This window comes from Rhagoletis pomonella, unplaced genomic scaffold (genome assembly GCF_013731165.1).
Source record: "Rhagoletis pomonella isolate Grant_MI unplaced genomic scaffold, Rhpom_1.0 Rhpom_scaffold_00002, whole genome shotgun sequence".
Taxonomy (NCBI): domain Eukaryota; kingdom Metazoa; phylum Arthropoda; class Insecta; order Diptera; family Tephritidae; genus Rhagoletis; species Rhagoletis pomonella.
The window spans coordinates 40,159,471-40,173,198 of record NW_023458556.1 but is presented as its reverse complement, the minus strand read 5'-3'; the positions used below and the strand labels follow the sequence as shown (position 1 = coordinate 40,173,198).

The window sequence follows — 13,728 nt, the reverse complement described above, 5'->3', positions numbered from 1 at the left end:
ATAATTCAGATGATATGCGAAGTTCGCGCTTTGATTGCAACGGTAAACAAAAAATCCAAATCAACGCTGATATGCCGTTATACTTAATTGATTGTGAGCGTAAGTACTATGGACATGGTTGGAAATTGATTGCTAGTTTGGATGCAAGGCATCGAAAGCGTTTGAACGAAAAAAATCAATATGAACAAATTAATGGATATGAGAACTGGGAGCGCAGCGACAGCGCGAGTGACTACTTTATCGGCTTCGAACATTTGCATGCCATAACAGCAAGTAAGGGAGCGCATGAATTGCTGATATTAACACACGATCAGCAGTATGGTGAGCGGATGGTGCGGGAGTCTGTTAAACACTTCATGCATTACCGCTCATTTGCTCTAGCTGACGCAAGTAATGACTATAAACTGCTATCGCTAGACGGCTATGAAGGTGATATTATTGACCCATTGAAGGCAATGCTGGGAAAGCCATTTTCAGTGTGAGTGTAAAAACCCCGCATAAGTATGCTTGAATTGAGTGTACGTCATAATCTCTCTGATTTCCTTCTATCGTAGCGCCCAGTTAGACGTGGCAGACACGGACCGGGTTACAATGTTTGTGAGAAGTGAGGAAATGACTTAATTATATACAAATGTTGTATGTATGTACACATATATGTGAATTAGCAGTGTTGTTGGAACTTATGTATGCATGGACATGCACGAGCTTACTTAGTAAAAAAAATTTTGAAAAAGTAAACTGGTTACATAAATGTATGTATGTATATGAAATTGCATGTGAGGCCTTTTTGTAGATCTGCCTGAAAGTATATTTGCATATCGTCGTCTAAAGTACAAAACCTCGTGTGTGAGGTTGCCAAAATTTTACCGGAGAGAGTAAAAGCTGTATTATTTCAACACGGTTCTTTCTTTTATCCCTAATTACCTCTACCTTTTATATCTAAATATCGATATTTGAGTATAAATTAATAAGGCTTGATGTCTGCAGCTTCCGGTGGGCAAATCTCATTTCTTATCAAATAATCTCAGATTAAACCGCTAATTTTCAGTGTCCAACCCAGTTTTATCGACTACTTTTGCGAAGAGGAGCAGAAACGTCAGTTGTGAAAGTAAACAAAAGTGAACGCTGGCAGGAAAAGAGGTTGAGATATTTTTAAAAAACTATTCAGTTAAAATATATTTAAATTTATTGAAATGGAACTTTCCCTTAGTTGTACGAAAAACAAAAACAACAAATTTGATAGCTAAAAACCCAGCATTTGACTCTATAAATGGTGTGATTAACGAACATGTTTTGATTGAAATTTTATTTATATATATTTAAACGTGCTTTAATAATACATTTAATGAACATGAATATGGTATTATAAATTTGGTCCGATTTTTCAGAAAAAGAATGTCCATCTCTTCTTTTTCCAATGGAAAATATTTAAAATTAATCGGAAACAAAATCTAGTCTCTCAGTTTTCGAGATATTCGACTGAAATTTAGTAACAGGTGGCATCCTCTCCAAAACTACTTTCGCAATAAAGCTTTCTCAGACACTAGAAGAAAGTGTAACGGTGTCAAATCGCACAATATTGGGGGCTAATTTACGTCAGCTCTGCGAGACATAACCATACATACCCCAAAATTGTTCAATCGTAATGTGCACAGTGACATTCGCGCTGTGTGGCGCCATGGTGAATCGCAACAACTGACTGAAAAATAAATTATATATAGGTTAGACAGACGACACACAAATAAAATCGCCGCCAGAGGTCACCGTAATCATTCATTAAATGCTTAAAAAGGTGTAAGCAGCGTTGCCAAGTTGACGTTTTTAACGTCATTTGGACGTTTTTTGTATCCTGTTGACGTTTGGACGTTTTTTGTGTAAAAAATGACGTTTTTTAACTTCCCAGTAATATTTCTCTGTTACTAAATCTTGTAAGTAGAACTGATTTTGAATTATTTTCTTAATAAATCTTTACAAGCTTTGTTTTTTGCAGCAGCTGCTTCAAAAAAATATATATTCTTTGGACACAGATGACTTAACCCTTATTTAAGCGCATAAAGAAAATGACACAATTAGTCGCATGGGGCCCCTTATTGAAAATTTAAGGAGCGTAAAAAGGCTGAAATATTGCTATGCTCCTTCTTAACAGAACGTAATTTAGCATTTTCGACAACATACAACTTAACAAAATGTTAAATCTTAAAACCTGCACATTATTGCCCTGAAATTTAATGGGCTATCAACCTGCATACTCAAAGAAATTCTAAAAAATCTGAATAAAAAGTTGAATTAGATTTTTTATAATTTTTGCACATAGTTTGAAATGTGGATTTATATTTTGTTTATTATATAATGAGCTAGGCTTTTATGGAAAAATAATAAACATTAAATAAACAAAAAAGAAAGAGCCAAAATCGATGACTTAATCAGCTGATCACAAGTGCATGTATAAAATGCTTTTTATATTAACGATCTCAAACCAGTCTAGAATGAATTTTAAATGTGACAGAGCAAATGACGTTTTAATATCTATACCTTACGTACATATGTACCTTTGCATACAATAAAAGTTTAATAAGAACAATTCCTTGTGCATACATTTGAAAAAGACGTTTTTGGGTAGGAAATGACGTTTTTTCAGATAAAAAGGGACGTTTTCTCATGCCGAAGACCTGGCAACACTGGGTGTAAGTACAATTTTATTAACTTTATTACACACAGAGGGAGGGAGGGTCGCAGTCTACCTAATCAAGTGACCCACATTTTAGAGCACCTGTTCTGTATTGGCTTTTAAAGAGCTGCATAAAAACAAGGTATCTAGAATAGACCATTCTTTGAAAGGTGCTTCTTCGATGCCCACAAGTGTGTAAATATAAATACATACTTGTTTGCTTTGTGAAGAAAAAGTAAGCTCCCTTTCTAGTGAAGCGGGGTCTATACCACTTTTTTCGGATTTCTGTACCGTCATCCTCTTTTTTTGCATTTACTGGTAAATCACCAAAAACGGTACAATAACCACTGAATGACTAGGCCACTTTAGCCTAAATAAGCCTGATATGTACTCATGTGGTGAAAATATATTTCATTTCAACGCCTTGGCTCGAAAATCCTCGAAAACTCCTCTGTGCCATTTGTATGAGTAAATCGACGACAGTAGCATGTACCGCTATTGTATTTATTATCTACTTAAGGGTGAATAACGATGTATTATTTTTTCTAATGCATACACAAGTGAATGCATTATTTCCAGTAGAAGGCGTCACGTCGTAAGTTGTTGCGCCATAGATTGCAACGAGGAGTCACGCCGTGTAGCTTTCTGCTTTCCAAGCAAACAATGTCGGCTGGTGACACGCTGTTGCAACCGTTGTTGGTTGTGTTTATAACGAAAAAAAAAGAATATAGAATATGGAATTCAAGGGAAAGATTGTAAAAAATGCGTTACATGTAGACGCATGCTGCTTGCCTTCTGCCACATGTGGCTTGGCGGTGAACACCAGGTGCTTTCATCATTATATACTTCTATATACGTACACATAGCGCTTGCAGAAACCTCTTCAAGTGCGCAATATAAATATTTTAAATGTAAACAGTTTTTGTTTTTTGTTGCTGATTTTTGACGTGCCTCTGCTTTTATCACATCTACCTTAATTTCTTGTTTGTTGATAAATCGCGGGTGTTTAAGATATATCGATTAGTAATCTATTTAAATCGAATATGAGGAAAGCACATCCTTGTCTCGTCGAAATATTGATGAGTGTGCTACAGCAAGTATGGAAATATACATGTATGGCATTTAGTTACCAAACTTATTTAGCTCTATAGTTTAAGTCGAGACTTGGTTTTCACTTCGGTTTCTACGTTACGGAAAATAACCCTTTCCAACCCATATTCTGAATCGGTCAATAAAACATTGCCTTGTGATTTTTTAAACTTGATTTTTTAAACTTTCTAGATTTTTATGAAATCTGATATCTAAAGGTTCATTGAGCCGCTCATTATATAACCTAAACCGGTTTTAAATAATTCAAAATAGCGTATACAATATGGAGCAGGCAGTCTTGATTTGCATGCAATTCGTCTGGCTTTCGTCTTAGTAGTCGTGTTCATCGTCGTTTTTTTATTCGTCTTAGTTTTCGTCATAATTTTTGCGGTCGGCTTTGTACACGTTTTCGTTATGTTTTTCGACTTAGTTGTACTATTCGTCTTCATTTTTACCTTCGTCTTTGTATTCGTGATCGTTTTCTTCATCATATTCGTATTTGCCCTCGCCTTAGACTAGTTTTAGTCTAAGTATTAGTCTTCGTCTTGGTCATCGTTTTCATATTGCTCTTCGCCTCAGTCTAAGTTTTAGTTTTTGCGTCTTTGCCTTTATATTAGTCTTCACCTTAAACCGTTGCGTAGCACATGTCGATGGCTCACTCAGCAGATGTCGGTCTCGTCGAATTCCTCCGGGCTGGTTAAACGGCGCCTCCTTTTTAGATCAAAGTTTTGCGAAACCTGGGTAGTTTAAAATGATCTGTTGAGATAATTCCAGCACGTCGTCGTCCAGCACTAGTGATAGTAAAGATGCGGTGTCATATTTAATCCCATCGCATGGATCAATACTCAAACCAGAACTTAGGACATCCCTTGAGCGGCTTCAGCCTAAATACCGACCTGGTATATGTACAAGGAGCATCTGTCCAAGAGTATTGCGCATATACTTTGAAGAATAAGTTAATCCCACTCTTTCCTTTCGTTATTTCACACTTGCCCGGCCAGCACATCTGCCGCAATGTTTCCTGCAATATCCCTGTGGCCTGGCAACAATATATAGAAGTTTAACTCGGAAATAATCGAACACAAACGAAATGAAGGCTAGGTATTCTATAGCTGTTTTTGAGCACTCAATGTGCGACCGGCTTTGATTTTCGATATCCTACCATACTGAATATTCGCCTTTCTTTTCAACGTCGCGTGAATCGACTATTTCTTTACGAGGTAGCTGTCCTCCGCCTGGAAAACCACTACAGAGATATGGAAACCTAAATTTAAGGTTTTGTCCATTTCGTTAAGCTTTCATACATCCGTGTAAAAGTTCACCATTGCCTTCTTTCAGCTGCTGCCTTCATTGAAAGATTTTTATACTAAAACAACTCGCAAGTTTTTGAAAATAATATCTGAAAAGTTAACTAAAATAAATATTTAGTTTGTGCACATAGTTTATTTTGCGTCATAAAAAGTTTAACATCTATGATGCTTGTTTCACTAAAATGTGATGGCCTTAAAATTCTTAGTGCGTACATTTGTGTTTGCATTTATTCCCTAGCGCTAACTGACTAATACGAACAGCAATATGATATGTGGACAACACTGACATGGTGACAGTCGCTGTATCTGTAACAAAAAAAAAAGTGTGATCCCAACACTGGATCACTGACAATGACAACAGTAACAAAAACATCGTATTTACAGTACTCATTGTACAAATACATATATTGCATCTGTAATACGACTTTTATTCAAGCACTTTTGCTGCTTTGTATTTGTTGTCGTTGCTCTGGAAAATTTTGTTACAGATATGTTTTTGTTGTTTTGTACATACACCTATTTACTATCATTTTATTTTTTTTTGTTACTCTTCGCTAACCTTTGGTCTATTCATTTCATATACTATTCACGCATATCTGTTGCAGTATAAGTGACTTGGAATTGCAATTTATTGTTTCGTGTGTCCGCCATTTGGCAAGTGTTGTCAGACATCCACTTTCGCCACACGGCGCCCTAATATAAAATGATGTAATACATATATATGTATAACAATGCAGGGAATGTGCTTGGGCGTATGTTTTCAAAGTTAATATATCTATATGTAACCAGTGGGAAAATGTAATGTATAGTAATCGAAAAAATAATCAGTAAAATAACCCTTTTCACATTCGAAAATGCATTTCTTTTTCTACACGGCGATCTCCTAAGAAAAGTGGGATATTCAATTTTGCATTACCTAGAATGCTGATTACATAGTTAACAGTAATAGTATCGAGAACTCATATGAACACTATTTATCATGTAATGCATTACTACTTTTCCCACTGGGTAGGTATGTACATACATATGAATATGTAAAAGCAAGCACACATATTACGTAATGAACTTTATTGCATCACGAAATGTCACATTCATCTTAATAATAACCAATATTCGTTGTATACTGTTTGTTATTTATAGCGTTCATAGCCCTACTAGTTTTCTGAAAAAAAAACAACATACTTTATTCATCTGTGTTTTTGGCAGTCTGCAATACTTAGGTGCTTGTTGCATTATTTAAATTGCTGATATAGATAATTCATGTGTTTGCAAATTTGTGTGTGGTGTGCAAATTATTCCCTAAGTAAGCGCCCGAAAGCTTTTAAAGCTCAGTTAGTCTAAACTTAATTTCCGTAACTTAACTTTACTTAATATTTTGGCCAACCTGTTATATGAGAAGCTGTGTTGGCGGTCAGTTATAACTTAACTTACGGTAAGAAACTTAAGAACCTGTAGATTTTAGGTCGTTTTTTTATTTCTTAAAAATAAATAGCCGCAAACATGTTTGTTTGCATGCATTTTTTTGATGTGGCATTTTAGGCAGCGAACTGAAAACAGCTGAAAACGAAAATACAAAACCAAATATTTTCGCTTCTGGCTCAAGTGGACGTGTTGAGTAATCATTGATAATTTTTTACTGTAAGTTTAATTAAGTTAAGTTTAGACTAACGGAGCTTTAATGGTCAGATTATGGCAACATAACGTAACTTACAGGCTCTCACTGAATAATTCTCTTCAATGGATGTTGCTTATAATTGAAAAGCGGAAATTTAACGTAACTTAATGCTACGCCGAATCTGTTTCATTTTGATTTTCTAAGTTCTAAGTTCCGTTAAGTTAAGTTAAGTTAAGTTGCCTTAATCAGGCTTTTAGCCTTATTGAATTCGTCCTTCCATCCCTTAGAAATTGAACCACCGAGAGCGCTTTGTGCTCGCTTGGCACAAAAAATCGGGGATATTGGCTGAATTAATCTATAAAGTACTTGCTGAAAAATTGATTGCGCGTCTTAGCCAGGCCGGCACAGTGGCAGAGTACGTTGCTCTCCATAAAAATCGTTGGTCTCGTCCGGTCTTAACCCCGACTCCTAATCTGAGGTTGGAGCGGCAAAGCTGAGTGTGAGATTTACATAGATTGCTTTTCATAAACCTTTATACTTGCCCTCTGTTGTTTAACTCCTTAATAAGTCCTGTCTTCAAATTCTGTTCGTTGGAGGTTATAGGCATGTCCACTCCCTGAGCAGAAGTGACTTCGATATTTATGTCCCTTTCCTTGCCAAACCCTTCGGAATGTGCCCGTGCTCAGGGACCTACACAGCAGTCAAAAAAGTATTTAGATGCCAGTACCTTGAGAGTTCTTCGGCATATTGATAAGCCATTCTAGAGTAGCTAAAGCTATGAATCACACAGCAGCCTACACTATGGCATTTAGTTCTGCCTAAAAATCCCTACAGTGGTCCGTTTAGCAAGCAGCACGATTTTGTACGACTTCCATGTACTAAATCTCGCTGCCAACACTATCGTTTAGATTGGAATCATCTGTGATCCTGAGCGTAGGTCTGTGACACCCTCCCATTCGTTCTTCTCTGGAATTCTTATGGAGAATTTTCTGTATAGACTGAAAAAGTTTCTAGGTCTTTTACATAAACGATCGAGGTCTGTACACGACTGGATCGCATTGAACCGGCTAGAAATTTGCCATATACAAGTTAAGCCACTGATGGATCATTTAAAACTTATTCGTAACGAGCATGAAAGCCCTCCGCTTCACTGGTTCCATCTTGGCTCTGGACAGAGTCTCGTTCAACATCGGCCACGCTTTAGAAGAACGGGGATCTTACCCCTAGGCAAGCTATCCATTCCCCAAGCACAATCTTGAAACACTCAGTGTTCCTGTAAGGCTGTTATGTGGTTCTATAGGTTTCTCGTTTCTTATGAGGTAGGTAAGAAGCCAACATAGAATGCTTCAGGTCTATTTGCCGCATCGTTATAAATATGGCTTTCACAGGTTAAGAGACCATTGACGGCATGGGCAGAAATGTCCCTACCTTCATTCACCGTCGCTCCGCTGGCGACCCGGGATGGAACCAGAGAAGCTAGCTAACTTTGTTGTTGCTTTCACATAAAACATTTCTCGTTAAGCGACCGGAACTCAAACTCCACAAAAGTGGAGTGGGCCTTCGCCAGCATTGTAATATTTTGAGATAGCACTGAGACAGGCAGTAAGGGGCGAAGAAATTATACTACTACTTTGGCATCTCCTACCAGCAGATTTGGGTACTCTTTAATCCCAAAAAAGGGCGACTAATTTCCTAGGTAGCAACCTACGAGTACAGTATTTACTTGAGAGCATGGCGGGTAACCCCATGCCTGCCTGCTTCCATATTATTTCCCTTCTCTGGTAGATAAATTAAACCAGCTTACGTTACTGAGCCTTCATTGGCAGATAACTGCTTCCCAACTCTTGCTCCTTGCAAGCGGATAGTCCGTCTCTGAATCTAAAGAAGAGTGAAGAGGTCCCGCATTGCAACCGGAGTAGCCATGTATATGCGAATGCACATACTTAGATGCATTTGTAATGGTGAGACACTAAATATCTCTTCATATCCTTCACTTCACCGTAGTCAAAATGAAATCAAAATGTTTTTAAACACCCGCAGTGTGACCACAAACCAAGTCCTTTTAATTTGTTTGCTCTTTTCCGGTTGATTTCAACACCCAGAGCAGCTGTCAATTGCTGGTTTCTTAGCTTATTTAAGGGCAATTTTTAGCATTTGACACGGAATCATTGTAAATGTGTTTATTTGTCAAACCAATTGAAAAGTTTATTTTGTATTGCCATGGGCAAGAATAAAGAACTTTTGCGCTGGTTGAGTTATCCGAAATCAGCAGAAGTAAAAGGACAGGCAGCACGAAAATTCCGGCCAACCATAACTTATTACAATGATCGTAGTCATTGTAGTTGGAATTGAGTGTTTTTTTGTTTTAGTTTATTTAGCAGATTTTCCAGCATAGAACTATGTATATCACATCATTGCTATTGCTGTTGTTGTAATTGTTTCTATTGTTGTATCTCTTTGGACAGTGTAGTCATAATACTCGTAACGTACATCTGCGTACCTAGTCCTTATTATTTACGCTGTGCGAAAACTTTATGTTTTCTTTGTCGTCACACTAATCCTGGTTGTTTGTTTTTTGTTTTTGTTTTTATTGTCGCTTTCGTTATTTGAGGCCCACCACAATGGAAGTGACCAAAACAGATTTTCATTTTGGTTGGGCAATAGCTCTGATGCGCATTCCATGAAGAATCACCGCTGTCCTGTGCCCTGGGTTTGTGGAAATTTTGCCATGAATAAAAAATGATGTAGGCAATGCCACTGCGGTTAAACGCTTAGTGTTCGAGTGGGGGCTAATGTGCTGCAAAGTATTTGCAATTTTGTAAGTTTGAATAAACAAAAAAAAAGAAGCTATACCAACTTTTCGCTTATGCATAAATACATACATACATACATATGTATGTCGTTACTATAATTTGGAAAGGTCCTATTTCGCATCGTCGCTGAAATGCAAACAAGCCACAGCTAACAAAATTTTTTTGTTGCATAAAACGATGTGCGGACTTATAATTCGATGACATACATCATAATCAATCAAAAAGTGAATTTTGGATTTTTGGTTAGTTAAGACTTTTTGTGTTTCAGCGACAATGTGAGTTACGCCCATTCCATACTACCATACTAACGACGTAGATACTCTTGTATTTATGTACATATAATGTCTGCTCAAAGTTATTTTGTGTGTCAGTGCGGTTGGTTAAGTGTTCAGCATGACAATCGTTAAAAAAAAAGAAGATAAGCAGTGGGAGGCATAAAATTTGCCACCAGCTGTTGCGACCACATTTGCATGGGTCAAAGTGACCACAGTGATTTACTAGTGAAATTGAGATGTGGAAATTATTTATGGGACAAGTGTCGGAGCTTCAAAGAAACACAAAGCCATGCACATGAACTATTAACCCAGAGATTGAATTGATATGCTGAACTTATTGTTTTGCTTCTATGATAAATAAATGTTTGTACAGCGTTAGGTGGCTGGGCTATGTATCTTGTAATATTATAACACTTTGTAATATTTACGAGCAGTGTTGACGTAGAATTTTTTCCTCCTGGTACGTTCGTAGAATTATGGCGCTATGGAAAGATCGGCGGTTCGGCCACGCTTCTATACTTCACAGTATGAGTAGTTATAACCAACAAATCGACTTCTGAGCCCTTGAACTCGCCTTAGACTAACGTCTTTTCAAAAAAAGACCATGGATAAGGGGGGAATAAAATTTGTGTACGAAAAGCTACCGCATTTTCTTTCTATTGCAGAAGTTCGTCATTCCATCTTCTTCGGTACCCGTCACCCACGCGAACAGGGCCGTAGATCTTGCGTAGAATACTTCTCTCGAAAGCCCAAATTTCCTTATCGTTTTTTATTGACATCGTTCATGCTTCCGCGCTGCAGCACGGTCATAGTGGCATTCTTGACAAGCTTATCGAATAAGGGAAACAATCAAATTATATACCTCCTACGGCAGACTTCAAGAAAAACTTTCATGTGAAGTTTGCTTCTAGACGGGATTGGAGTACGGGCAGTATATTAGAGGAGAATTCCACTGAAGTCTATACCGACGGTCCAAAATGAATGTCTCTCTCCCGTTCTGATTACCAAACTTTGCTAGCATCTTCCAAGCGAAAGTACTGGGAATCGAAAGGGCCTGTAAAGAATTAGGGAGGAGCTGCGTAGGAGTGCGAAAAGCATACATCTTCTCTGATAGCAAGGTAGCATTTCAAGCAGTTGTTTCAACGGTATCAAAGTTAAAAACAGTCGGAGATTGCAAATGTGCATTAAGCTGGACGGCCGAGTTAATAGACGTCTCCCTCATTTGACTTTCCGGCCATAGAAATATACACGGAAATGTGAGGGCGGACAAGTTGTCTAAGGCATCTCTTGATGAATCCGAAGGCTGTCCACTCGGATTCCTCAAAAGAGAACTGCATTTGCAATTCATATGTATGGCTGATGCAGGTTGAAACAGCCTACAAGCCTGCAAAAATATGACCGCATTATGACAAACCAAAGCCAGAAGAACTTCTAAAGAGGTCGAGGCAGGATATAGTTAAGTTGACAGCTACGATAATGAGACATTGGCCCATTGGCGACCATGAACCTAAACTGGGCCTGCCGTACAACCCTCGGTGCCGTAGTTGTGATCTTGCGTTAAGTGCCCAGCATTGGAATGAATCAGGCATGGTACACTCGGAAGTTTTTGCAACCAAAAGCTTAGGGAGATCTCCAAATACACCATTACTAGACTAAATAGATTCATAGAAAAAGAAAAACGGTTTGACGAAACCGATGAATCATGAAAGCAGGAAAAAAATCCAGGATCCTAGAGAAAGCGTATAAAAATGGCACTATTTGGGTCCTGGGAATGTACTCAGGCGACGCTTCTACCAACCAACCGACCCGACTATTGCGGCGCCTTTCAAGCTGAGGTCGGTGCCATACAGGCAGGCGGCACTACAAACCAGGCAAGGAAAAGGCGATAGAACTTGCAAGAGAGGGCACATCCGTTCCACTTTCGCAATCCCGGTAGGATTTAGACATGCTGCTCGCTACCTGCAAGCTCATTTAAAAGGGTTTATCTGATAAACAAGCAAGGGACTGGCCAAAATTGAACGACAAGCGGCCGAAAAGCCACGCTGAGCAGAGGGGACTTAGCCACAGCCATGGGCCTGCTAGCCATGTTGCTATTGGACGGCACGCGGAGAGCCTAGAGGTTCCCCACAACGACTTCTGCAGAGACGATGACGAGCCGGAAACCTATACGACACTGGCTATGCGAACGTCCCGCACTTTGCAAAACAGACAAAAGTTCTTGGGCTCAGAATTCTTCGAAGGCTTAACCAACATAGCCGAAGTAGGCTAACGTTCCGCGTGATATCACAACGGGCTCAAAATCTTAAGGGTCTAGGTGTATTATGGGTACACTGGCAGCCACTTCAACCTAACCTTACCTATACATTGATAGATTCTAGGTGGCGAACCGTTATTTGCGAATCCCTTGGTAGGGAATTCGCCTGGAAAAATACATGTCTTAGTGGCAACACTGTTTACGAGTTCAATATTGGCTAGTTTGCATATCTAAGTACTTTTGTAATTTATTAGCAGAAAATTAAGATTCCAAAAGATATGCGTAAATACTAACCAGGTCAAAGGCTTGAGTGCAATTGTTTGTAGCTCATTTTACTTATACGCAAATAACTAGTTGAATCGGTATTTTGGTAACTGGTGTTATTAAATAATGCCAAATAAGCACAAACAAATGTCTTAAGAGTACTTAATTTTGTATTATATCTAAAACTTTTTTATTTATGCATGTCAATTCATTTTGCTATACCTATGCACACATGCAAAAAAGAACCTCTTTCATCCATTAACACCCAAGCCAATAAGGACTGTACAATACGCATTCAAGCATTTTCATCAAAGAGTCAATTTAAGTCAGAAAATGCTTTGCTCTCTCACCTTTGCCTTTTTACCTTTTTACGTCTCAACACCTCGGGCATTTAATGTACACACATTTCAACACAAAAAATAAATCTACAAATAAATACCCACAAATACATCGCATACCCATACGCACTCACATTTGTGCTAGTGTGTGTATATTCTCTTGTGTATTTGCACTTGAATTGACCGAAAGTTTAACAAACCATACAAAATGAAATGAAGCGATATATCAACAGGATGTTGACAAAAATTTACCAATGTAGACACGTACATACATACATGTGATGCTTTTATTGTTGTGCGTTTGTGTATATGTACATATGTATTTGTATTAGATTTTCTCCAAATATATATTTTTAACATCAAAAGCGCAAGGGAGCACGCCTTGGAGTGAGATGGCCACTAGGAAAGTTTTTGACATATTTTTGAAATTTAAATTGTATGTAATGTAGCGAAGAAGTGATGGTTAGAGGCTTAAGTGAATGTCAGAATGACTGCTTTGACTGACGGTTTTGCTAAACAGTCAACAGTTGGCTGACAGTCAGTGACGATATTGCTTTTTTGACTGTTAATGTGAACCGAAAAAAGGTCATTCAAGCAGAAAATTCGAAGCGTTCACATTTGTGCTCAACAGGATTCTGTGATATACATACATGTGTATACATTTACATTTAATTATACCGGCACACAAAAAATAAATTAGCGTGATGTGCATTTGACCGGACCTACCTATGGTTATGTATTTCGACCCGAAGAATCCGAATTTGAAGTCAGTTTGTCCAATATACCTCTTAGATTCCGAGAAAACTAAAAAAAAAACTTAAAAAATAGCGAAGATCGGCAATAAAAAACGGGTTTTTGAAGTTTTCTCGAAATCTACATATATTTATCAGTCACAAAGGATGATATCTTCTGAGAGTTTGGGCGCACAAAAAGAACCATATATCTACATATGTACATATAACCAATCACTTGACATTTCCTTTTGGGTCACAATTGACAGTACTCCCACTCCAAACATCAAAAAATCCTTTTGACACTCCTTCGCCTTTCTAACCTTCTATTCTTAGCGCACCGACTGCACAAACACTTTGTAAAGAAATTG

The 13,728-nt window shown here is 38.0% G+C and overlaps 1 protein-coding gene across 1 annotated transcript; it reads left to right on the top strand.

Annotated features, from left to right (window-relative positions):
* The first annotated feature begins 6 nt into the window (after window positions 1-6).
* Window positions 7-713, top strand: LOC118734654. The gene is made up of 2 exons (XM_036464360.1): window positions 7-478; window positions 555-713. Exons 1-2 carry the CDS (start codon window positions 15-17, stop codon window positions 619-621), a joined length of 531 nt encoding a protein of 176 aa, XP_036320253.1. The 5' UTR covers window positions 7-14; the 3' UTR covers window positions 622-713.
* Window positions 714-13,728: the final 13,015 nt, after the last annotated feature.

Bases quoted from the DNA above. Each gene is read 5' to 3' on its own strand.
- LOC118734654 (XM_036464360.1), top strand. From the start codon at position 15: ATGCGAAGTTCGCGCTTTGATTGCAACGGTAAACAAAAAATCCAAATC. The intron at 479-554 runs GTGAGTGTAAAA...CTTCTATCGTAG, and splicing joins CTGGGAAAGCCATTTTCAGT to CGCCCAGTTAGACGTGGCAG.